At 47.2% G+C, this 24,104-nt stretch overlaps 1 protein-coding gene across 2 annotated transcripts in view; it reads left to right on the top strand.

The window, feature by feature from the left end:
• The first annotated feature begins 194 nt into the window (after window positions 1-194).
• ECPAS (Ecm29 proteasome adaptor and scaffold) overlaps window positions 195-24,104 on the top strand; it is a 93,874-nt gene continuing 69,964 nt past the window's right edge. For both annotated transcript variants that reach the window (XM_066604426.1, XM_066604424.1), the window contains exons 1-13: window positions 195-286; window positions 6,573-6,703; window positions 8,812-8,928; window positions 12,679-12,797; window positions 15,572-15,721; window positions 15,847-16,015; window positions 17,240-17,379; window positions 17,845-17,926; window positions 18,014-18,133; window positions 20,301-20,386; window positions 21,077-21,155; window positions 22,628-22,677; window positions 22,773-22,839. In XM_066604426.1, the coding sequence (XP_066460523.1) occupies window positions 244-286; window positions 6,573-6,703; window positions 8,812-8,928; window positions 12,679-12,797; window positions 15,572-15,721; window positions 15,847-16,015; window positions 17,240-17,379; window positions 17,845-17,926; window positions 18,014-18,133; window positions 20,301-20,386; window positions 21,077-21,155; window positions 22,628-22,677; window positions 22,773-22,839 (1,353 nt within the window). In that variant the 5' untranslated portion in view covers window positions 195-243. The remainder of the gene's footprint in view (window positions 287-6,572; window positions 6,704-8,811; window positions 8,929-12,678; window positions 12,798-15,571; window positions 15,722-15,846; window positions 16,016-17,239; window positions 17,380-17,844; window positions 17,927-18,013; window positions 18,134-20,300; window positions 20,387-21,076; window positions 21,156-22,627; window positions 22,678-22,772; window positions 22,840-24,104) is intronic.

Here is a 24,104-nt window from a genome sequence, read left to right as displayed (position 1 = left end):
CGGCCCCTCCGTCTAGTCATGGTCATGTGTCACCGCTCTGCCCCTCCACCTGGTAGTCATGCCCGTGTGTCACCGCTCGGCCCCTCCGTCGGCTGCTCTCTATATATGACCATTGGCCGGCCGGCGGCGCTGCCCCCACTTCCTGTCCCCCGGCTCTAGGCCCGGCCGGCTCCCCTCAGCCCGGCACCTCTGACTGGAGCAGCGCCGCCCCGGCTCCGCCCTCCGGCAGCACTACCGGTGAACATGGCCGCTGCTGTGCCTTCAGCCGCTTCTCAGGATGAGCTCAGTAAGTTGGGGCGGAGGGGTAGCCGGGCGGAGGGGTCGAGTCACTGTCGCCGCCGCCGGGTGTCCCTCCGCCCGCCGTGTGCTGTGGAGGGCGCTGCATCATCCCCGTGTGCGGGCGGGGAGAGCGGGCAGTGCCGGCCGCTACATGAGGGGAGCAGAGGGGCTGCTGAGGGGCGGACAATGGTGGCAGCCGGGCCTCCTGCACAGCCCTAGCTGGAGGGGAGAGCCCAGCGTGCGCTGTCCGCAGCCAGGGGGCACTGCAGGGGCTGAGCGCCCTAACCCGAGGAACAGGTGCGGCCCCCCCTCAGTGGCCCCCCAGGAGAAAAGGTGTGCCCCCTGCTCTCTGCACAGAGTGCAGGCTGGAGTAGAGAGCTCTCACGCCCCCCTGGAGAACAGGTGCGGGCGCTCCTCAGTAAATCCTCATAAACTCTTACAAGTGGCCCCTGGGCCCCCCTGTTGGCCCGCACTGTACCAGGATTTATTCTTTGTGCTAAGGGTTTCCCACGGTCTGATGGGACATAGAGAGTGTGGGGGTGGGGTGGTCAGACTCGTCTTCACCGAGGGCCACATCAGCCCCATGACTGCCGCCAAAGGGCCGATTTGATGGCACCCCAGTAGTAAGTGACCCCTGTATTGGTCCTGTATATATAATGTCCCCTAATTGATGGCCCCAGTACTAATAATGACCCCTGTAGGAATAGTGTCCCCTATATAGGTGGCCCCAGTAGTAATAATGACCCCCATGGTGGCCCCAGTAGTAATAATGACCCCCATGGTGGCCCCAGTAGTAATAATGACCCCCATGGTGGCCCCAGTAGTAATAATGACCCCCATGGTGGCCCCAGTAGTAATAATGACCCCCATGGTGGCCCCAGTAGTAATAATGACCCCCATGGTGGCCCCAGTAGTAATAATGACCCCCATGGTGGCCCCAGTAGTAATAATGACCCCCATGGTGGCCCCAGTAGTAATAATGACCCCCATGGTGGCCCCAGTAGTAATAATGACCCCCATGGTGGCCCCAGTAGTAATAATGACCCCCATGGTGGCCCCAGTAGTAATAATGACCCCCATGGTGGCCCCAGTAGTAATAATGACCCCCATGGTGGCCCCAGTAGTAATAATGACCCCCATGGTGGCCCCAGTAGTAATAATGACCCCCATGGTGGCCCCAGTAGTAATAATGACCCCCATAGTTGTCATCCCAGGAGTCATAATGACCCCCAGAGTAATGGGGTCCCCTATATTGGTGGCCCCAGTTGTACTAGCATCCTTATAGGCCCCCCACCCGCTCAGCCTGCAGCCGCGGTCTGGCAGCTGACTTCTTACCTTGGGGTCTGCGCTGCATACAGACGGCGCACGCTGACCTCGAGGTTGGGGGTCCGCAGTCAGTCTCTGCAGTGTTGCGGTCAGACTGCTGCTGGCTGGAGGGCCCTTTAGGTCGCTGCACGACCGGCGGGTCACATACAATAGGTGGCGGGCAGATGTGTCCCACAGCCCTTGTGTTTGACGCGTGTCATGAGGGGGTGGCGTCCGGAGGGGTGGTCTGGTTACAGGGGGCGTACAGGACAGCGGGAGCCATAGAAACCCCAGTGCGCGGAGTGAGACGTGCGGCCACCATACTGCGGTCCGCTCCACACCATATGCGTCAGTAGCGGGGGGGTCCGCCACACACATGACTATACTCACCATGGCTGCAGCTATACTGTGGCGCCCTCACCGGACAGTGTGGTGCGGAGACGTTCTCTAGTAGTAAGACTCTGCGGCGTGTGACGCCCACCAGCGGGATTACAGCTTCGTCATCGAGGCTTATTCACATCTGCGCTGAGGATTCCGGTTTCCTGCGCCGTTACGGGGGGAGCAGAACAGAATCCCTTGGATGAACGGAACCAAACTGTGGCGACCGGACCCGCTGATTATAATGGAGTCCATTCTGTTCCTGCACCCGTCCGGCATCTTCACCGGACGAAGAAGTCCTGCATTCGTGGCCTTTTTTGTCCGCCATCTTTTCTTTTCTGTCAAAGTGTTTAAATACAAAACCAGTTTAATCTACAATGTAGATGTTTCAGCCGAAGCGCTGTGACCCCGGGTGCTGCCCCCCCCCTGGTGCTGCCAATACGACTCCCAGAAGGGTGGTCATCCAGCTCTTCTGGGCGGAATGTGTCATTGTGCAATGGTTCCAATTTGCCTCTCAGCGGAGTGACAGCGTGAAGCAGAGCTGCTACACCGGTGGCTAGTCGGGAGGTGGAGGTTGGTCTACAGTGGTGTCCTACGGAACACTTACTGTAGCGAGGGGTTTCTATTCAAAGTGCTGTAAATGTATCAATCTTTGCAAATGTGAGAATGAAATTGCCATGACAACACGGGTATTAGTGTATCTTGACGCCACCGGAAGCTAGGGGTTTGACAGGAGGGACGCCCATCTCACACCCCTAGCTCCCGATAGGACCAAGGCTGCCAGGTGCTGGTAGTACAGTGTAGAATGCTGCATGAAGGTGTAATAATGTAAGCCTCCTAACAAATGTTACCCTCACCCTAAGGTCCCCCGCTCAGAGCTCGCAGAGTCACCGCTTAGGCTGCACTGGGTGCATTGTTACCTCCGTGTCCGAAGCTACCCCGGTCACAGCTGGTGGCCTCACATTTTGTTCTCCCTAGCCGTCAGCGTGTGGTCCGTGGACAACGCTCCCCCGCTGCCAGATGCCGCCGTCAGCGCTTCTTGTCCGCACCTGTCGGGACTGTCAGATCCGTGCCATAAGTTCCCTCGCTGAAAGCTGGCCGCCTCATCGCTTCTGGTCCACCGGCGGTAAAGACGCATCCATTGGGGGGACAGGATGCGGGTGTGGTCAAGCAGTGTTTGGCAGGCAGATCAATGTCTGTGTCTCACCCTGGCCCTGTTGCCTCTCTGCAGCTGCCGGCAAGTTACATAGGTTTGCGGTGGGTTTGAGTAATGTGGAGCGCCGCCACAGGCAGTGCTGGAAAGTGTGCCTCAGTCAAAAACCCCAAGCCATGCTGCGTCGTCTGCCTCGGGGGCCAGGAAGGGTGTGTGATCTCTGGCTGTGCCTTTGCAGTAGGCACTACTGGATGTATTTGGCAGCCAAATTGTAATGCCCTTCCAGGACCTATGTGGCAGCATGCTGTACAGCCAATCAGCTACAGGGGGCGTCACCCCCCTGTCAATCTTGACTCCACCTGGATTTCATGGTGGACTCAAGATACACTAATACCAACAACACGAGCTGTACACTTAGGCCTTATGAACGCGGGCACACACGAATTCCGCAGCGGAATCCTCCTGTGCCCGGAGACATAGGATTAAAAGACGGGTTCCTACCTCTCCGGATCCAGCGCGGGTCTCTGCCGTCACGGCCGGATCTTTTTTCTTCAGCATGGCGGATGCATCCGGTCACGCCGGCCAACATGCCTGGCGCATACACAGTGCCCTTTTTTAAAATCTCCTGCTTTGTTGCGTATCCGCGGCTCGTCTGCAGTGACAGCTGCGGTTGGACTGCAGATCGGACGGCTTCCATTGACTTCAATGGAGGCCAGTCCCTGCGGGATCTGCAGGAATATAGAGCATGCTGCAATGCACGCTTTTATCTGCTCTGCGGGCGCCCGTGTCTCCCTATGGGCGGCTTGATTTGCGGATCTCCCGCAAATCAAATGCGCCCGTGTGTATGAGGCCTTATGCCTTGTAAGTTTGATGCATTGACATCTACCACATTTTGTTGCGGAGTGTCGTCTCACTTCAGCAATTCAAGAGTCCTCCAATTTGGTCAAATAAAACGGTCCCTTTTCTTAAGAACTGACGAGGTGGTAAGCTGTAGTGCGAAAGTCAAACACCTCCCCGCTGCTCCCTAGGGTCCTTCTTGGACCAATCCATCCTCGTTAGAACAAGCGAGTGACGTCACCATTTGCCCTCGTTCGGCCTGTTTGGACACGCACCCCTTTTGGCTCGTTCATAGCGAATGTGAAAGACTGAACGATAAGTGAACGAACCAACAGCCATTTTTATGCCTACATAAAGTGAAAGACGAGCAAAAAGTGACTGATTCGTGTTCATCATTCAGTCATTTAGGTCGAACGATTATCATGCGCTTTCACTTTGACTGATTTATATACTATAATCGTTCCGTCTAAAGTGGTAACCGTTGTCAGAGGAGCCGCCCAGTGACCGGAGCCCTCATCAGTCCCTTACATTGGCGCAAGCAGCGTTCATTCACACCCTTTTACACGGGCTCACTCCAGAGCACCCTTGTCCAAGCAGTGATCAGTGCCTTTAGGGATTGGGGGCATCGTACAGGAATGGATTTTAATTGATCGCCGTCCACATAAAATGCGGGCATTAAAAGGCGCATGTAATTTAGATTTTTCAGTTTACACTGGCAGGCACGAATTGCACATTCGGAAGAAAAATCGCAGCATGCTCTACTTTGGTGTAGATTCCGCCCGGACGGCCCTTATTTAAGTAAATGGTGGTGTTCTATCGCCCATACCCAATTCACACTGCGTATGAGCGTCAGAAACGCTTGCAACTTCAAAGAAAAATAGAAAAGACCACATGCTGGCTGGAGGGGAGATCTTTCTTCGGCGCCGACAATCCGTTGTGCGTAGTGTACATCCGCGTGGAAAAACGCACCCGTGATCATTCACAATTACTTTCCGCAAACATTCGCTTGCGGTTTCCGCCCCGTTCGTGTGAGCCTGCCTTCCACAGGAACCATTACTGCAGCCCACATCCATTCGCAGTAAATGGGCAGTCCTCCATAGGTTAAAGGCCGCCTCTTTACACGGGCCGTTCAGTTTTTAGGGTTAGATTGAATGACTAACGATGATATACTGAATGATTATCGGCTCGTCGTGTGTGTTGGAAGTTGCTGTCAAGAATCTCAGGCACAACTCTCTCTTGGCTGTGTGAATGCGGCTCTAGGAAGAAGGCGCTGAACTGTTACCGTTCTTCATCCCTGATCCTGCTCTCCAGAGGGCAGAGGGCCTGCTCCCACGTACCTTAGGCCTTGTTCACACAGCTAGGAGTCCCATTCATTTCGATAAGGAATCTACGCAGTCGTTCACTCAGCGCGAACCTCAAATCCGCGATGCAGAAAAAAAAGCAGCATTCCACTTTTTGGTACAGAACCCTTGTGGAGTAATCGGCTGGTGGGTTAGACCCATCGAATATGGCTAATCCATGTGAGGATCCACAGCGGCTGCAGCTCCTTGGCAGGGGCCTAATCAGAGGCTTGGTGACACATTTCCGCCACGGATTGTGATGGATCCATGTTATGTTTCTCTGACGTAGATTTTACTCGTCTTCACATAGATTGTTATCAGCGCTCGCAAATAATCAGTGAATATTATGGCCAGCTTAAAGGGAAGCTGTGATCCGGTTCACGCTGCTGGACCACAAATAATTGTGTCTTTACAGAGAAAACATGATGGGCACAGACAGTGTTTCTCCAAGAATAAGACCTTGTCTTATATAAATTTTTGCCCCCCAAAAAGATGCTAGGTCTTATTTACAGGGGATGTCTTATACTTACCTACCTGGCTCGGTCCAGGTCTCTCCCGCTGTTCTCCGAAACTCCAGCGCGCTTCTTGCAGTCCTCGGCCGCCCACAGACGATCACTTCCTGGTCGTGGGATTCATAAATTCCGCCTGCGGCAAGTGATGCCTCTGATTGGCCGAGCAGCACTCAAGAACCAATCAGAGCCATTGCATTGGTTCATCGAGCGCTGCATTGATTGGCTGAGCAGCGGTCGAAGAACCAATCGCAGCCATTGTGTTATGGAGGCGGGATTTATGAATTGGCCAATCAATTCTGTGACTCAGCCAATTCATAGCCAAACGCGATGGCTGTGATTGACTGTGCAGCGGTCAAAGAAACAATCAATGCAGCACTCGATGAACCAATCGCAGCCACCGTAGAGAAAACGTGACTCTTGTAACAGTTTGTAACATTTTCTTGTATATGTAGCAGCACAAGTGGTTAAGAACATGACTATTGCCAAGTTTGTAGCGTTGCTTGGAGTAACGTTAGCTGGATGCGGCTTTGTGATGTCCTGGATGCACAAACTGCAGATAAGCCACAGAGGTTGTTTCCCCTCTTGATAAACATAACTTTATATCGAAGGATGTCGTCTTATAAGACTGTAGACTCCCGTATAAAATGGTTACATCTGATTGGTCTTACTGGGTGGGGTTTATACCAACCTCTGTGATCTCTTGTTAACCTGACATGTTTAATGGAAACAGTTTCCTCTTTAATGCAGTGAATGTGTTTTTCCCAACAGATCAGCTTGAACGTGTGTTTTTGCGCCTCGGCCATGCAGAGACAGATGAGCAACTGCAGAGTATCATTTCCAAGTTCTTGCCTCCTGTCCTTCTCAAACTGTCTAGTGCTCAAGAAGGAGTACGGAAGAAGGTAAATCTTTGGCAGCGGACCATTGTTCTGACTTACTAGCTTCTTCCAGGGTTCTAGCATCAGTGTTGCAGGTGGAAGAAATGCTTCAGTTCAAAATTCCCCTATGTGCTTTTTGGAAAACGATTATCATATATAGTGGAGCAGACGGGTCTGACTGCTGAATTGGTTATGCACCCACAGTGATGGCCCTTTTAGGCCTCATGCCCACGGCCGTGACGAACTCGCCAGCAAAATATCAATGCGGAGTCTGCCCCCTTTCCACACACAAAAGACCCCATACTCACCTGTCCGGATCCGCTGTGCGCGTTACTGCCTGGTGAGCTAGTGCGCATGTGCAGTACAGCGTGTGACGCGCTGGCAGTGCGGGATGACACGGCCAGCGGTGGGCAGGGATGAGTAATCATACGATACTTCCACTGTGCTACAATGAAAGTATAGCGTGACGGGCGGCTTCCTTTGACTACAATGGAAGCCAGCTGCGCGTATTCCTGCGACAATTAGAGCATGCCGCTGTTTTTTCACGCGGTAGAATTTGGCAGCGTGAGCATTGAGCTATTAGAACCTAATAGCTGCGTGAAACGTAGCAGAAATCCAGCAGTCGCCATTAGCCGTTATACAGAATGACCTGTCAGGAGCAGATGCTCAACAGGTCGTCACTGCGATAATCGTGACCGCCCGCCGGCCTCCATTCATAAGGAACAGGCAGTCATTAATTAATGGACGACTGCCTGTTGACTAAGGGCTTTCCGTTATTCAGATTTCTACATACAGAAACTGAGCGACGAATTAGAAGCAAATTCTCGTTCATCACTCAGTCGAGGCATGCATTTACACCAAACGATAATCCTTCAAATTACCGCTGGATGGTGGAGTCTGATCGCTTCATTGGCCCAAGTACAATGACCCTAAGGAATCCTATTCCTCCCATCCCTCTTACCCCATTGACGTGCATGTTCGGCTCAGCCAATCTTCCTTGTGTACTCAGCAGGAACCGTGTATGATAGGGGAAGTATAGGAACTACCTTCCTCTGTACAATATAAACCTGTGGCCACGAGAGCCGTCACTGGGAAATGCAGAATTTAAAACCTTTTATTATAATGCATTTAAAATGCAAATATTGTAAAGAAAAGCTGTAGAAAGCTCCGCTCACAGCTGCAAATCCTGCACTTTCTATGGTTTAAATCCTGTGGTTCTCAATAGGGATACAGGAGTGATCCACTGCTGGATACTTCTGGTGGGGCCTCATCTCCCATGGGGACAGAGAATAGAACATGCCCAATCCTTCTTTCCTTTGTCATCCATCATTGGGGGAGAATCAGAGCACCCTTGTGTATTATGTGGCCAGGCTGCTTCTAGTGGAATTGCCAGGATCAGGATCCTATCTATGTTAAGGGTTTCCGTTTTCCTGCTTCATCATGGGGCTCAAGAAAATGTCACCCCGTGGCAAAACAGATCTATCTTGTAACAGGACTGAACAGCGCTGAATGAACCCCATTGACTAGAATAAGGTCCATTCAGTTCCCATCCGGCATTTTCTAAGACAGAATTGAGCTACATGCAGCGCTATCTTATCCTGTGTTTTAATGGAATTTGCTGATGTTAACCCTTTCCAATCCAATTTGTATCCTGGTTTTCCTAGGGGGCTTAATCTTTTTCTGCCGTTATACAACAGCACTATCTGCTGGCTAAAGCCAGTACTGCATGACGTGACACGTTGGATAGGCTCCGACAGCAGAGACGCTGGCAATATACAGTAAGAGAATCCCGACGGATATCTTCCAACATCGGAGCTGTACAGCCTTAAATCATAATGTCTTCAGACGTCAGACAGTGGATTGGAAAGGGTTAATAGACACTCAGCAGATGTTCATCAAATGTGTAGATGCCTCATGCTGTTCTGTCCATATTTCCTTGGAATATTGAGTAGCACTCTCCTCCCACAGGACCTACCGTAATACTGCAAGGCTCAGTTTACTGCCCGTATTGACTTCAGCATCCGCTCGCTACGGACTGCATAGCATTTTAGTATTTGTTTGAAGCATCGTTATTTTGAATGCATGTTACTTGGCTTAGGAAAACCAAACTTTTCATGTTTCCATCTTTTTAGGTTATGGAGCTGCTTGTTCACTTGAACAAAAGGATAAAGAGTCGATCCAAAGTACAACTGCCGGTGGAGACCCTTCTAGTCCAGTATCAAGACCCAGCTGCTGTCTCTTTTGTTACGGTGGGTACAATAAGTCACTGCATCAGATATTCCCCCGATAAATACAACTTATTAGATAAAAACCCAACTTGTTAACGATAAATGCAGTGATGGCAGTAAAGTTGGTAGATAAATAGACAACAGCGCAGTGTAAATAAAGCAACAGAAAACTGTAGCACTTCCTTGTGTGTCCTACATCAAGCGATGTGTGCGCTAGAAGTTTGGGCTTTCTTTTTTTGGTCCCCCTGGTGAACCCTCTGGACTTCAGTTAAGGGGGAAACACGTTGGGACTATTTTCTAGAGGAATTTCATCCTGGACCATCGGTTTATAAATGTTCTGGTGTGGTCACACATGCTCAGGCTTGCTTCTCTCTCTGCTCCATTAGGTATGTGGAGAGATCCCTGGTGTGGTGACCGGCTGCTTCTGAACCTTCAGCATCTTCTCTGCTTGTCGGAGGAGTTTCTGAGCAAGTGCGATTGCAGTAACACTGTCTCGCTCTCCTATCACTTGCTCAGCTTCTCTTCTGACATCACAGAAGATGCTGGAGCTTCAGACTCAGCCGGTCACCACACCAGGGATCCCTCCACTTACCCCAATGGAGTAGAGAGAGAGAAGCAAGATGGAGCGTGTGTGACCACCCCAGATCATTTACTGAGGTGGACTGGACATAGAATGGCTCCTCAATAGAAACAGCAGGTGGCGCTATTCTAGCATAATTTCAAAAATATATTATTTTTAATATATGCAAATGCACAGAATGCTTTATAATTATGGGCTAGATAAACAATATGTATTATGGGACAACCTCTTTACTTTTTATGTTCATGGAGTTGAAAAGCACAATGACTACATTTATTGCCTTTGTGCACTAACTCGCTGGGCTGTAATGGACTTAAATATAATCCCTGCATTAAATCACTTTCTAAAATATGCCTGATTCATCTTGTATTATATGCAATTTCCATTTTACTAGCGTATGCTTTACTGAAGCATTAAATCATACACTCATCATCTCGACTTATAGAATAAGACAGGAGTAGACTGTTGCATTAGTCATAACAGAAACCCTAGATATGGAGGAGGGCTTCAACCATTAAATAATAACTTTATTGATTTAAAAGCATACATCTAACAGGTAAACGCTGAACACGTTTCGGCCAGACGGTGGCTTTGAGGTGAGCCCCTATTCATTTGTTTCCTTTTTTACTTATTGCATTAGTCAGTCTATTTAGGTTGGTCTTTCAATCTAGAATACTGTTCAGACATCCTGCTGAGTTCTGCACGCTCTCTTGGAACATATTCACATACGATAGATTTGTTGCAAGAACTCGGTGACTGAAAACCTCTTCTATTCTTCTGAATGGGTTTTTTTTTTTGCAGCAAGTTCCATTCAGATGATTGGGATAGTTTCATGTTGCTGCAACAAATCTGCCGTGTGTGTGTGTGTGTGTATATAATATATACACACCTCCAATCTCTTTATACTTTCCCACCCATCAGTAATGCTAGTGGTCTTACAATTGCTAAGATCAGATGTTTCTTTACTGAATTCTCCCGCCTTCCTCCATACTGTTCTCCCTTTCTCGCTGTACTGTTTATATTGTGCTTGCACATACATCGGCTGGTTGAATGGCTCAATCATCATTGATTATAACCTGTACGGGATTTCTAGCTTGTCCAGTAACTAGTCCTCATAGGACAGCTTCTTTAATACTACATACAGGGGCTGGTCTGCGACAGCCATTCATTTTCATGAAAAAAAGTTAGTGGAGGTCGTCATTGATAAATGAAATTGTACAACCTGAATTCCAAAAAAGTTAGTATGCTGTGTGGAGTGAGAGAAAAGAATGCAATTATTTGAAAAACTCCTAACCTTATTTTATTCACAATAGAACACCTATCAGAAGGGGACTGTGCAAGAACGAACTCATTTAGAAATGGATGGCAGCAACACATCTCACAAAAGTTGGGTGGAGGAGTAACAAAAGGCTGCAAAATTAAGAAAGACAGCTGGAGGGTTAATTTTTTTAGTAAGTCACATGGCTGTAGAGCATGGTAGAGAGGCAGAACCTCTCAGAAGCAAAGCTAGTCAGAGGTTCACCAATCTGTGAAAAAGCACATCTTAAAAACCTCAGAAAAATTTCTCAGCGTAGCATTGCGACGACGTTGACTAACCCACCATCTACAATACATATTATCAAAGGATTTAGAGAATCTGTAGCAATTCATGTGCACAGGTACAAGGCCAGCAGTCAACATTGGATGCTTGACATCTATTGGCACTCTGGAGTCGCTGCATTAAATACAGGCATGATTCTGTAATGCACATCCCTGCATGGGCTCGGGAATACTTCCAGAAATCCTTGTCTGTGAACGCTGGTCCAAAGCTGATTTAAAACGGACCAAGGCAAAATTAAAAACTGTTCTGTGGTCAGATAAATCAAAATGGGAAATTCTTTTTGGAAGCCACAGACACCAAGTTCTGCAGACGCAAGAGGAGAGGGACCATCCAGTTTATCGGCGCACAGTACAAAAGCCTCCATTTCTGATGGTAACATGGTAACATTGTCTACTTTCAGCCTAACATACTATGTCCATCCAGTTCAGCCTGTTTACACCCCCACTTGTTGATCCAGAGGAAGGCAAAAAACTCTTATGAGGCAGAAGCCAATTTAGCTCTTTTTGGTAGAAAAATTAAATTCCTTCCTGACTCCATAATGGCAGTCAGAATAATACCTGGATAAACATTTGAAATGTTCCTACCTTGGGAGATGAGATGGGAGGAGGCGCTCGGTGGACGATTCTCCAGAGAGCTCTGGAACAAGTCTTACATCCTAACCCACAAGATGTCCATGTCAATTAAGGCCCAGGAACTTAACTATAAAATAGTTTCGAAATGGTATAGAACCCCGGACAAACTCCCCAGAATCTTCCCCGAGGTACCAGATGAATGCTGGAGATGCTGTTCTGAGGTAGGCTCTGTTACACATCTGGAGCTGTCCGCTAATTGCTTTTCTCTGGGGAGATATTGCTAGCTTCTATGGTACGGTGTGTAGGTCCCCTCTGGTTTTGACTCCCGAGATCGCTCTCCTCTCTGTTACCAGGTTCTATCTCTTAGTCCAAAAAAGGTCTTCTGAGACACTTCATCATGCTGTGCACCACATCATCTCCCAAACATTGGAGACAGAGGGGAGTGATCCCGAGGGCTGCCTGGGTGGAAGCTGTAGATTTCATCAAATATATGGAGGATCTCAGAAGCTCTGATCTTGAGCTGGACCTGGAGCCAGTCTACACCTACGCCATTTGGGCTGTCTGGATAGATTTTAAGGGATCTCAGTCTCTCCATAAATGGCTTGTGGACGAATCGTTGTAAAAGGAACCAAAGAATTTGTTGGTCAACGCCTTGTTTTCTCGTTCCCATTTACTTACCTATTCTACTAAATGTACATTTCAGGCGAAGTCGAGGAACTGCCAGTCTCCCCAGGGATCTCCGTCTCTCCTACACAATGGTAGATGTGGCCCCGTCCAACTTTTGTGAGATGCGTTGCTGCCATTAATTTCTAAAACAAAATGGGAAAAAAAAGTTTCCCTTTCCCCTCTGATATGTTCTATTGTGAATAAAATATGGTTATATGAGATTTCCAAATCGTCGAATTACTATTTTCTCTACATTTATTTACATTTTATGCTGACTCCTTTTTTCAGAATTGGGGGTTGTACAATTTGTGTGTCTAGCTGTCAGTAAGTCATTTGTACGTATTTGCTTTCAGAACTTCACAATAATCTACATAAAAATGGGATACCCCCGCTTACCACTGGAGAAGCAATGTGAGCTAGCGCCAAGTCTCCTGACCGCTATGGAGGGCAAACCTCAGCCTCAGCAAGACGGGTGAGCTAGGTTCAGTCCTACGTGTGTAATTGTGTTTCTGAATGTGTATCATGTTACAAAATTAGCCTTTCTGACTTTACAGAGGACTTCCCACGTCTCCTGACACGTCTGTTTTAGGAAAATAGCTGTACTGCCCATAAAGTAACACTTCTGGGGCATCTTTTCTTTGAGCTGTTCTGTTCCTCTGTTTGTTTATAAATTTTGAGTAGGAATAAGGCCTTATGCACACGGCCGTGACGGGCTCCGCAAGCGGAATACCACAGCAGAGCCCGTCACGACGCCCCCCCCCCCCAGAGACCCCATACTTGCCTCCGGATCCGCTGCCCGACGTCCCGCATGACACTCTGGAGCGCATGCGCAGTAAAGCGCATGACGTGCTGGCAGTGTCATGTGACACGCCGGCTGATTCACATGACATGCCCACTGCGTCATATGACGCGGCCAGCAGTAGGCGAGGAAGTGTTTTCACACTATCTTCCGCTGTGCTGCACAGTGGAAGATAGCGTGATGGATGGCTTCCATTGACTGCAATGGAAGCCATCAGCACGCACACCCCCGCGGCGAAATAGTTAGTACATGTGATTTCACGGTGCGTAATTCCACGGTGGAATTCCCCACACTGAGCACTGCTCTATTAGGTTCAATAGAACCTAATAGCTGCGGGACAACACGGCCGATTTCCGCCGCGTAATACGCGGTGGAAAGCCGCCCGTGCGAATTGGCACTAAAGTGACAACTGGGTGTTACTGTTCTCCTTGTCAAAATAAGTGTGTCCCTACTGGACCTATACACTCTATTGCTGTCAGCGCAATATGTTTTTTTAAATCCCACCCCCTACTCCTCCCAAAAAGATTGTATTACATGATAGATGGATAGATAGATGGATATCTCCCAAAAGGGTGCCATTAAAATGCAACTCATCTTGCAAAGAAAACAAGCCCTCAAACAGCTATGTTGATGGAAAAATAAAGCAGTTATAGCTTTTTTTATTAATGCAAGAATGGTAAAATGAAGAAGAAAATGTCTTGGTCATTAAAGGGGCTCTATACTTGCCTATTTCTTCCCCATCAGGCTACTTACCAGATCTTTACGTCTCCCATCTTCTTCTGCAGTCCGGGGGTCACCTCACCTCCAGCTGGCTGGTTCATCTCCTTCCTGTAAGGCTACGTACATTGCTGGCAGTCGTCTTCCTGCCAGCCAATGTACGTTATATCACAGGCCAACAGGGGGAGTGCCGAGCGATCTCAGAGACTGCTCATGGATCAGAATTCCTTCATAGGCAGGGAACGCTACAGCACAGGGATGTGAGCTTCTCATTTCTTCCTGCCGGGTCAGTGAGGAATGCCGCCTTCATAACAGGCCGGCGTGCGGTGAGGTGACCCCGGGGGCACTGCAGAAGCTCAGCCAGGAGAAGATGCGATAAGGAAACTTATGGGAAAGAAATAGGTGTTGTGTCGGTCCGATCTCTGGGAGTTGTGCCTGTTTTGAGTTTAGGTCCCCACTTCTCCGGCCACCCTTAATGCAGGAGCTGTGAGCAGTGGAGGGGGGACATAACTCAGTGCTCCCGGCACCTCACTGTTTTCATAGCTCTAATAAACGTCAATGAAAGTTGTGCAAACAGCATAGCACCGTGAGCTGCGCTGCTTCTGTAACTTGAGCTGCATAAGCAGTGTTACTTGCTGTGCTAAACTGTGTAACATCTACGGAGCGACGGAAACCAGAGCTCATCTGAGTCATGCACGGTTCCATCATCCCGGCCCCCTCCCAATCAGCTCTTCACAGTCATAAAGTTACAAACTCACTGAATTTATTTTCATACATCCTTTCTTCTAGGGCAGTGATGGCGAACCTTTTAGGGGCAGACTGCCCAAACTGCAACCCAAAACCCACTTATTTACTGCAAAGTGCCAACATGTCAGGGGGCGGGGCTTATAACGATGTATGATTTTTACCTCCGTCATTCTAAAAAGTACAGGGACGTCTCAAAATAGACAGGGAGGTACATCCTGTTTTTTTGTTTTGTTTTCCCAACTGGAGTACCATTGGTGCGGATTTTGTCTGGAAGTCGGTCGCGTACCAGCAGCTGACTTCATATTATGCTGCGCTTCCCCTCACCTCCTCTGAAGGCTTCCCGCTGTCAGCGCTCTTCAGCACTCAGTTCACAGCGGCCTGTAGGGGCTTCACCTGACCAGGCCGGTGGGAACCAAAAGCCGAGCAGCGCTGACAGCAGGAAGCCTACCGAGGAGGTGAGGGGAGCGCCGCATAGTATTAGCTGCGGATACGTGGTTAATTTCCAGTCAAAATCCACACGAACGGTATGGATTTTGACTGTTCTTTGGAAGTGGAAATGCTGCAAAATTTAACACGAAAATTTCCGCTGCAGACATTCCACAACATTTCCGCCACGTGTAAACATACCCTGAGTCAGCTTGAGGTACGTGCACAGTGGCCCCCAGTAGTAATAGTACACCCCCCCCCCACACACACGTGTAAACATACCTCAAGTCAGCTTGAGGTAGGCTGCCATGTGCAGGGTGGCCCCAGTGGTAATGGTGTCACCCCCCCCCCCCCCCACACACACACACTTCCACATACAGTAAAATACATCCATCCAGTGACCCCAAAAGTATAGACTTTTTTTGATTAAGTGAATGTATTTGGCTGTTGTACAAAGTACATTCCAGACATCTTGCATAAAACTTACTAAAATATGTGTAAACCACAAAACCTTAGTAATCTGTATTCTGTTCTTCACTTTAATATGCTCCTTCCAGTTTGATGCATCTGCTGATACCAGCCCTCTATCATATGAAGTATTCAGGCGAGCCCTCCAAGACCCCAACAGTGTTTAACCTTGCAGAAAAACCAAAGACTGTTCAGCTGCTTCTGGACTTCATGCTGGATGTCCTCCTGATGCCTTACGGGTAAAATACATTAGTGGTGTTTAATACAGATGATCCTTTATCATGGGACGTATTGACTCTTTCACTTCGTATCTGTGAACATCTGTCAGTCGTTCTGAAGCCGTCTACTCTTAATTCTTGTTTAGATTTGTGCTGAATGAACCCCAGAATCGGCAGAGTGCGCCGTCTGGCCAAGGCTCCTCAGCGGGGGGGACAGGAGGAGTGGGAATCCCTCAGCCTCCACCCGGTTTAAGCTTTTATGCAGCAAAGCGAGTTGTGGGAGACAATCCGTGGACAGCAGAGCAACTAGAACAGGTAAAGCAAGACCATCGTAACTCCTTGGCGATATTCCATGTACTTGTATGTTGGGCGTGCATGGCTTGTGTGGAACAGGCTGGGGAGCCAAGCCCGCTCCATTTGCTTGTGGGTGTCAGATGGCTTTGGCTAACACCCGCCTGTAGTGGCAGGGATTGGAGTCAACTCTGATCCCAGCCATTAGCCAATACCGGCAGGGGCATTTAAATGGCTTAACAGAAGGAGTGGGGAGCGCTCCCCATGCCACCTGAATGGCTTGCTTGTGATGAGATGGTGGGCATCTATTTATTTGGCATGGCATCTTGATTCCTTGTGAAGGCCCCACGGTTGTCATGGATTTTTGACCACTAAGCGCTGCCTGCTCAAATACAATATACTGCAACACTGAAATATTGAGGAATATTGTATAAGCAATCAAATTATCACAAGTATAAGTCCGCTATGTGGGCTAAAAGAAAGTTAAATATATTTTGCCAAATTTGAAGCTTTAAGTAAAAGCTAATGCATCCCTATGGGTGGCAAGAGGTGCGGATTTTATAATTAAAATCTACCCATGGGCATTAGGCCTTACAGTGTCCATAAAAGTAGGATCCGGTAAAATAACGGATTACTTATTCTGCGAGGTGAATGCCGTAAGAAGAAGAAAAAATCCACAACACCAGCATTGTGTAAATTTTATTTTGCCACCCCATCTCCAGAACCTTTTTTCGGGGGTCATATGTACCCCAAGAATGGTATCAATAGAATCTACAGGTTGTCCTGCAAAAAAAAAAAAAAAAAAATCTCCATGTAACCCCATAAAAAATTTTAAAAGCTATGCGGGTCAGAAAATGGCGACAAACCCTCCCCCCTCCCCCCCCCCCCCCCCCCAGGTTCAGCCACGTGTCTTTTGTTTCTTACCATGTCGACCCGCTTGAAAACAATATTTTACATTTTTGCTGCATTATATGACACAATAAATAGTATTTTTGAAGAATATCCCACAAAAAGGGGAGATCCCGGGATTTAAATGTTCTTATCGCTGACCTATAGATGCAAGACTATAGAAGGATCTGTGTGTGTATGTATATAAATATATATGTGTATATATGTGTGTGTATATATGTGATTTATAAAACTTGGGTGCGCTTTTGCTACTCGGATTAATTAAGTCTATCAGAGCTACGTTATGTATTTTGCTGGAGTTTCTTGCTGAATGTTTAAGCTATTTCTCTGTTCCTGCAGTGCAAACTTGGGATAGTGAAGTTTCTCGAGGCGGAACAGGTGCCCGAGCTGGAATCTGTCATTCATCTGGTGATTGCCTCTAGTGACACAAGGCATAGTGTGGCCACTGCTGCAGACCTGGAGCTGAAGAGTAAGCAAAGGTGAGATGCAGCAGACAAACTATCTCGAAGGAGCTTCTCCTACGATGGGTCATCTTCGTTGAACTCGCACTTGGATATTTCTAGCAATATGGTACAACATATAGAGGACTGGCGTAACTATAGAGGATGCAGGGGATGCGGTTGCAACCGGCCCAGGAGCCTTAGGGGGCCCATAAGGCGTCTCTTCATATAGGGAGCCTAGTACTATGAGTAAGCATTATAATTGGGGGCCCCGTTACAGGTTTTGCATTGGGGCCCAGAAGCATCAAGTTACGCCTCTGTGTTAGGGGTTAAGAGAAGTTGGGAGGCCCCAAGATAAACTTTTGCACCCGGGCCCATGAGCCTTTAGCTACGCCCCTGATAGAGTTTTATTCTTGCTCCAGTTCCCTAATCTACTGATGCTGTTTAACCAAAGTGCATATTATAACTTTGATTATGTTTTAATTAATGTTGTTTATTTTTAAGCTTAATTGATTGGAATGATCCAATCATTATCGGCAAGATGTACAAGGTTTACTTGGGAGACATACCCCTTAAAACAAAGGAGGTAAGAAGAATTCATAGCATGACTAGTTTCTTCTCCTTCCCGCCCGGTACTGTAATGTGTAATGAATGTGCATTTATGATTTTAAAGGGAAATGTACTGAAGCCAGAACTCAAAAGGGATCCCGTCAGCACCCGTGTTAAACTGAAGATTGTCCCTCATCTCCTGAGGTCGCGGCTGGCAGCAGAGTTGTTCCCTGCTAATATACAGGTACTTTGGTCTAGTTTTTGCATCGGCTTCCCAAGATTTTTCTTTTCTCTAATTCTTTGAATCTCTAAAAGAGAAGTCGCATATCTTCCTGTATGAACATTGATTGTATGTTGTGCTGTTATGTGACTTTGTCTTCCTGCAATCTGTGAGCGCACAACAAAGGACAGCCTAGGATGACCGCAATGTTCTGCCTAATTGGTTGCAATAGATGAAGTCTGAACTTCTGTAATGTCTTTGATGTTGGAAGAATTCTGTATTAGAATATTGAAAATGACTAAGTAATGTACCTAGCATTGTTTAACGCATTATTGTGCTACTGTTCTGATGTGTTAGCAAATCCATGAGCCTGAGCCCAGCCATCTTGTTCTCCATGAGTCTGAGTCCGGTCACCTTGTCCTCCAGTGGTATATGGGGTCTTACACGATTCAGGACTTCTCTGTTTGTTACTCTCACCGTCCAGGACATATGCAGAAGCTTTAACCAGCACCACAGCTCAAACGCATCGATCCTCCTTCTATCAGCTTTTTTTGCAGTCCAGCTTTCACATCCATACATGGCTCTAGGGAAACAATGGTTTGCACTATCCTGCCTTTAGTTGTGATGGCGATATCCCTACTTTTCCAGATTTTGTCCATGTTTAGCATCGCGCTTCAACCCAATGCTATCCTATGTTTTATCTCTGGCATAGATTCCCCAGCCTGGTCAACTTTTGAGCCAAGGAAGATGAAGTCTCGCACACATTCTATGACCTCCTTGTCGGTTTTGATTGGAATTTGGCCATTTCTTGCATTTGTTATAATTTCAGTCTTCTTTACATTCAGGCAGAGGCCCATTATTTCACTTTCAGTTTTACTCTTACATATCAGCTGCTTCAGACCGGCTTCTGTTTCTACAAGCAGATTTGTGTCATCCGCATAACGGAGATTGTTGATGCTTCTGCCACCTATTCTCACCCCGATTTCCAATTCTTCTAGGTCCATTTTCCACATGATCACTTCCGCATGTAGGTTAAACAAGAGGGGTGAGATGATGCAGCCCTGTCGGACGCCTTTGCCGCTCCCAAACCAATCTGTGTCCCCATACTGTGTTCTCACAGTTGCTTTTTGATTTGGTATAAAGTGATTGACTAGATGTGCTAATACGCCTGACTCTTGTAGGACCTGCCATAGCTTTATGGTCGGTGCAATCAAAAGCCTTGATGTAGTTGATGAGGCATATGTAGATGATGTTTTGGTATTCTCAAGTTTTTTTCCATGGTCCATCGCAGGTTTGCAATATGGTTGCGGGTGCCGCATCCTCGCTAGAATCCTGCCTTCGCATCAGGGGGCGCCGCTTCAACTACTGATCTCAGTCTTTCCTGTATAATTTTAAGAATGATCTTGCTTACATGTGAAATGAGGATTATTGTTCGGTAGTTGGAGTCTCCTTTCTTTGGTGGAGGGACGAAGGCAGATCTTCTCCAGTCCTGTGGCCATTGTGCGGATGCCCATAATGCCTGGCACAGCCCTGTGATGGTTTTCACTGGTACTGGCAGCAGTAGCTCTGCCGGTATGTTATCTATGCCTCGTGCTTTATTTTTGGCTAGTTGTTGCATTGCCATAGACACTTCTGATATGGATATGGCCTTTAAAGACTCCTGCTTCTAGTTGCTTGCAACGCTCATTCCAGTCCACTTCCTTATAGCGTTGTTTTCCTGCATCTTATAGGTGTTATGTTTACTGGCTGTTTCCATAACTGTTCTTTTGGAAATGAACAAAAGAAGCTAGTTTGTGGCAAAGATGGATTTATCTAGTTAACTCCAGTGATTACTGCTAAGGGTACGTTCACAAGGCGGAATCCAACGTGGAATCTTCAGTGCAGATTCCCCCTCTAAGACCATGGCGACAATCTACAGCTAAGCTACACAGATCCACATACAGATTTGTCTTTGTCAATGGGCAAAATCCGCATGTGGAATTGCTGCCTCCTCTGCATGAAATCGCATCAGAAATTCCACGCCTTTTCCCCATTCGCTGACGGAGCTAAGTTAGTACGTGGATCTGCAGCGGAACAGCCAAGGATGGCTGCTGGGAAACGAATGCTCTGTGATCTGTGTTTATATGCAAGAACCTTTTTAACCCCTTTGCGTGTGCTCCTACTGCGTCATCGTACTCTTATGTTGTTGCAGGTTGTTTACGACGGGCTTTTTGGTGGAAACACAAATGCCAAATTAAGGATTTTATCTCTGCAATTTGTGCACCATATCTGTGGAACGTAAGTAGCTGAAATAAGTAAGACGCTCTTATCGCTGCTATACATCAGAGGTTCCTTGGGACTGTAAGGCTGCGTTCTCGCCGGGCGGAAGGTTCACGGAAATTCCGCAAGATTTCTCAAGCAAAAAGGCCGCTTCAAGACCTACGCCATTCGCGCGGATATGTAGCCGCTTTTCAGCTGCAGATATCTCTCCCAATAGAAACAAGAGAGCCCACAGCGGAAACGGCGATACAATCGACATGTCGCAGATTTGAATTCCGTGCAGCTTATCTGCTGCGTTTAAACAAGATTTTTTGCAAATCTCACCCGCTTTGGTCCTTAGTCTCAGGTTTAAAAATGCAGGCGGAATTTCCATGCATTAAGTCCACACGGAAATTCCGCGGCAATTCCGCCCCGTGTGAACCCAGCCTAAGATTGATTGGTAACGGGTGACATTCCTGATGACAAGCTGCTGTATCCAGAACTAGTCTACTAGAAGTGCAGCCCCACTCACTTCCTTCTGGCAAGTTAATCCACATGTACAAGACGTGTTGTATGTTCAGCGCTCTGTTGATCAATACCTGACACAATCTCTGTTTTGCAGTTACATTATTAAAAAAATGGCCTAAACATTTAGAGATTACTGGATTGAAGTAGATTAAGCAAAACCTTAGTAGCTGAAATAAGGAATAACATATTTTATATTAACAGTTGCCCTGATGCTAAAATAAAACCTCTGGGTCCGATGCTACTGAATGGGCTTACAAAGCTGATCAATGAATATAAAGAGGTCAGTAGTCATTATTTTTATTACTTTTTTTAAAATCTGCAGTATGGCCATATTTGGGGATTGTTTGTTTATTATAGGTCAGCTATTAGATACCGTATGACATTAGGATGTAGATAATGTAATGTTGGATTACACGGACAGTGAGCAGAATTTTAAAAATCACTATGGCTATTAGGCCAGGGTCACACGGCCGTACGCGTAAAACCCTGTGTGAGTCGCACAGGATCTTACCGCTATGGAGTCGGCCTATCGTCGCGTATGCACGCTGTCATGCACAGGCTTTCTTTGTTTTGGTTTAAATTTCCCACGACGGCGCGTATATACGCCGCCCATACGCAATGTAGTTATAGAGAGCAATGGGCACTCTTGCACGTAATGCGCTGCAAAATAGAACATGCTGCATTTTTTTTTTGCGCTCTCATGTTACGCAATGTATACATGCAGCTGTGAGCGAAACAGCGTAAGGTAATGTATTTTGTCTGCGAATTACCGTGTATTGCACACATGTACATCATGAGCGTAATACATGGTAAACTTGCGCTCGTGTGAGCCTGGCCTTAACGCAGAAGACAACTTGTACCTTCTCTACATGTTTGGTGTTTATTGAAGCCGTATCGCTGTGTATTAATCGTTGGTGTAATAACGGTATAGATGGTTATTGGCCCTGCTGGGATTGTGTTCTAAGACTTGTTCCCGTATCCTGCACTTCTCACCCTATATAGTGTTGTATCAGGTAAGTGATGGTACAATATATCCCAAAGAAGTCAAGTGTGTACAACTTACTATAAATTATAGGAAAATGTATTTATCATAAACTGAAAATTTGCATTAAAGGGGTTGTCCCGCGGCAGCAAGTGGGTCTATACACTTCTGTATGGCCATATTAATGCACTTTGTAATGTACATTGTGCATTAATTATGAGCCATACAGAAGTTATAAGAAGTTTTATACTTACCTGCTCCGTTGCTAGCGTCCTCGTCTCCATGGTGCCGACTAATTTTCGGCCTCCGATGGCCAAATTAGCCGCGCTTGCGCAGTCCGGGTCTTCTCCTGTCTTCAATGGGGCCGCTCGTGCAGAATGCCAGCTCCGTGTAGCTCCGCCCCGTCACGTGCCGATTCCAGCCAATCAGGAGGCTGGAATCGGCAGTGGACCGCACAGAAGAGCTGCGGTCCACGGAGGAAGAGGATCCCGGCGGCCATCTTCACCGGTAAGTATAGAAGTCACCAGAGCGCGGGGATTAAGGTAAGCACTGAGCGGTATTTTTTTTTACGTCCCTGCATCGGGGTTGTCTCGCGCCGAACGGGGGGGGGGGGTTGAAAAAAAAAAAAACCCGTTTCGGCGCGGGACAACCCCTTTAAGAAGGAAGGTTTTTGTTCTTGAACATGTGATTTCAGCTGTAGATGCTTTATTCCTGATGACTGCTTAGCTAATCTGTAAGACTCATTTTTTTTTCTCTCACTTGCTGTAAAGGATCCAAAGTTGCTCTCCATGGCATATTCCGCGGTCGGCAAGCTCTCGGGGTATGTTCAATAAGACAAACCTGGTAAATACAATTTACAGTCTTTCATGATCTTCACCTTATTTCACTTTTTCTTTCCTTTTTATTTCTGTCTAGTCGGATGCCTGACCTTTTCACGAAGGACTTGGCGTTAGTTCAGCAGTTCTTTGAAGCCATGAGGAAGGTGAAAAAAAACTCTACTGTGGTCCATAATAGTCTTCCCCCCTCTTTTCTAACATTTATTTCCCCCTTGACATTATATAAGCCCTCTGGGTGTCATTCACATTGTTGTGTATCTTCTTTTTTTTTGTCCTTCTCTCACTCTTCCACTGTAGCTGGGGCATTCATAGAAGCAGCATACATAGGAACCCCAGTTACAGGGAAAAACATCCTCCTGTGGTGCCAAGTCATTGGCAGAACTAATCTAAAACCCTGCAACTCTGCTGTGCCATCGGGCACCCAGTGGTCACACGATTGCTGGGTCAAATAACAGAAGTAACACTTCAGCTTTCCCTCAGCACTTGATGAGGGCTATGTAGTGCAATGTAGCCTAGAAAGAAGGCAGAATCAGTTAAAAACTGCTACTCCCTTCTCCTCCGTGTCCTCAGCTGTGTCTGACAGCCAAGGACTTAATCCGCTTCTGCTTGATTGCAGGAGTTTTGATCCCGTGCCGTACTCTCACTACTTGCTGGGATTAAAGCCCAGGACTAAGTGCCATATATTTAACGTGTTTGGTCGTTAAGGGGTTCAGGTCAGGGGTTCTATCTCCAAAATGTAAATATAATGTAATATTTGTCCTCTAGATTCTGGATGGTAGCGTTCACTTTTCTACATCCATGGTAGCTATTTGCATGGGTTGGACTTATGTGGATGGGACTTCAGTTGGTTGGTTGACTGAGTCTTTGTGATGAGCATGCTTGACTGTGAATGTGTTAAAGGGATTCTCCATCTCTAGAGAATTAATGGCTTAAGGGTAAGCCATCAATATAGGATTAGTGGAGATCTGATCTCTGGCGCCCCCTGCTGATCAGCTGAGTAAAGAGGTTCTAGCACTCCAGTAAGGGCCGCATCCCCTTCACTTTTTCAGGGATGGCTCTGTACATTTCATAGTGGCTATACCTGGTATTACAGCTCACTTCAGCTTGGTTCTGTTCAAGTGAATACAACTGAGCTGCAGTATCGGGCACAGCCACTACCAGAAGTACAGCGCTGTGCCTGGTAAAGACTGAAGATGTGACCTTAAAGGCAGATGGATGCTTACCAGTCTGATATCATTGGCCATCATTTTGTAGATCTGGAGAACCCCCTTAATAGCTTGCCGACACTGATTTTGTCAATATGAGCAGTGCATTGGGATGAAGTACAAAGGTGTAGTAACTCCTAGTAAGGATCAGCGTTAAATAGTTTTCCTGTTACCAAGTCTTACTAATTTCCTAGGTAGGATGGTTG

Source organism: Eleutherodactylus coqui, chromosome 5, assembly GCF_035609145.1.
Source record: "Eleutherodactylus coqui strain aEleCoq1 chromosome 5, aEleCoq1.hap1, whole genome shotgun sequence".
NCBI lineage: Eukaryota > Metazoa > Chordata > Amphibia > Anura > Eleutherodactylidae > Eleutherodactylus > Eleutherodactylus coqui.
This window is presented reverse-complemented; position numbering and strand designations above follow the sequence as displayed.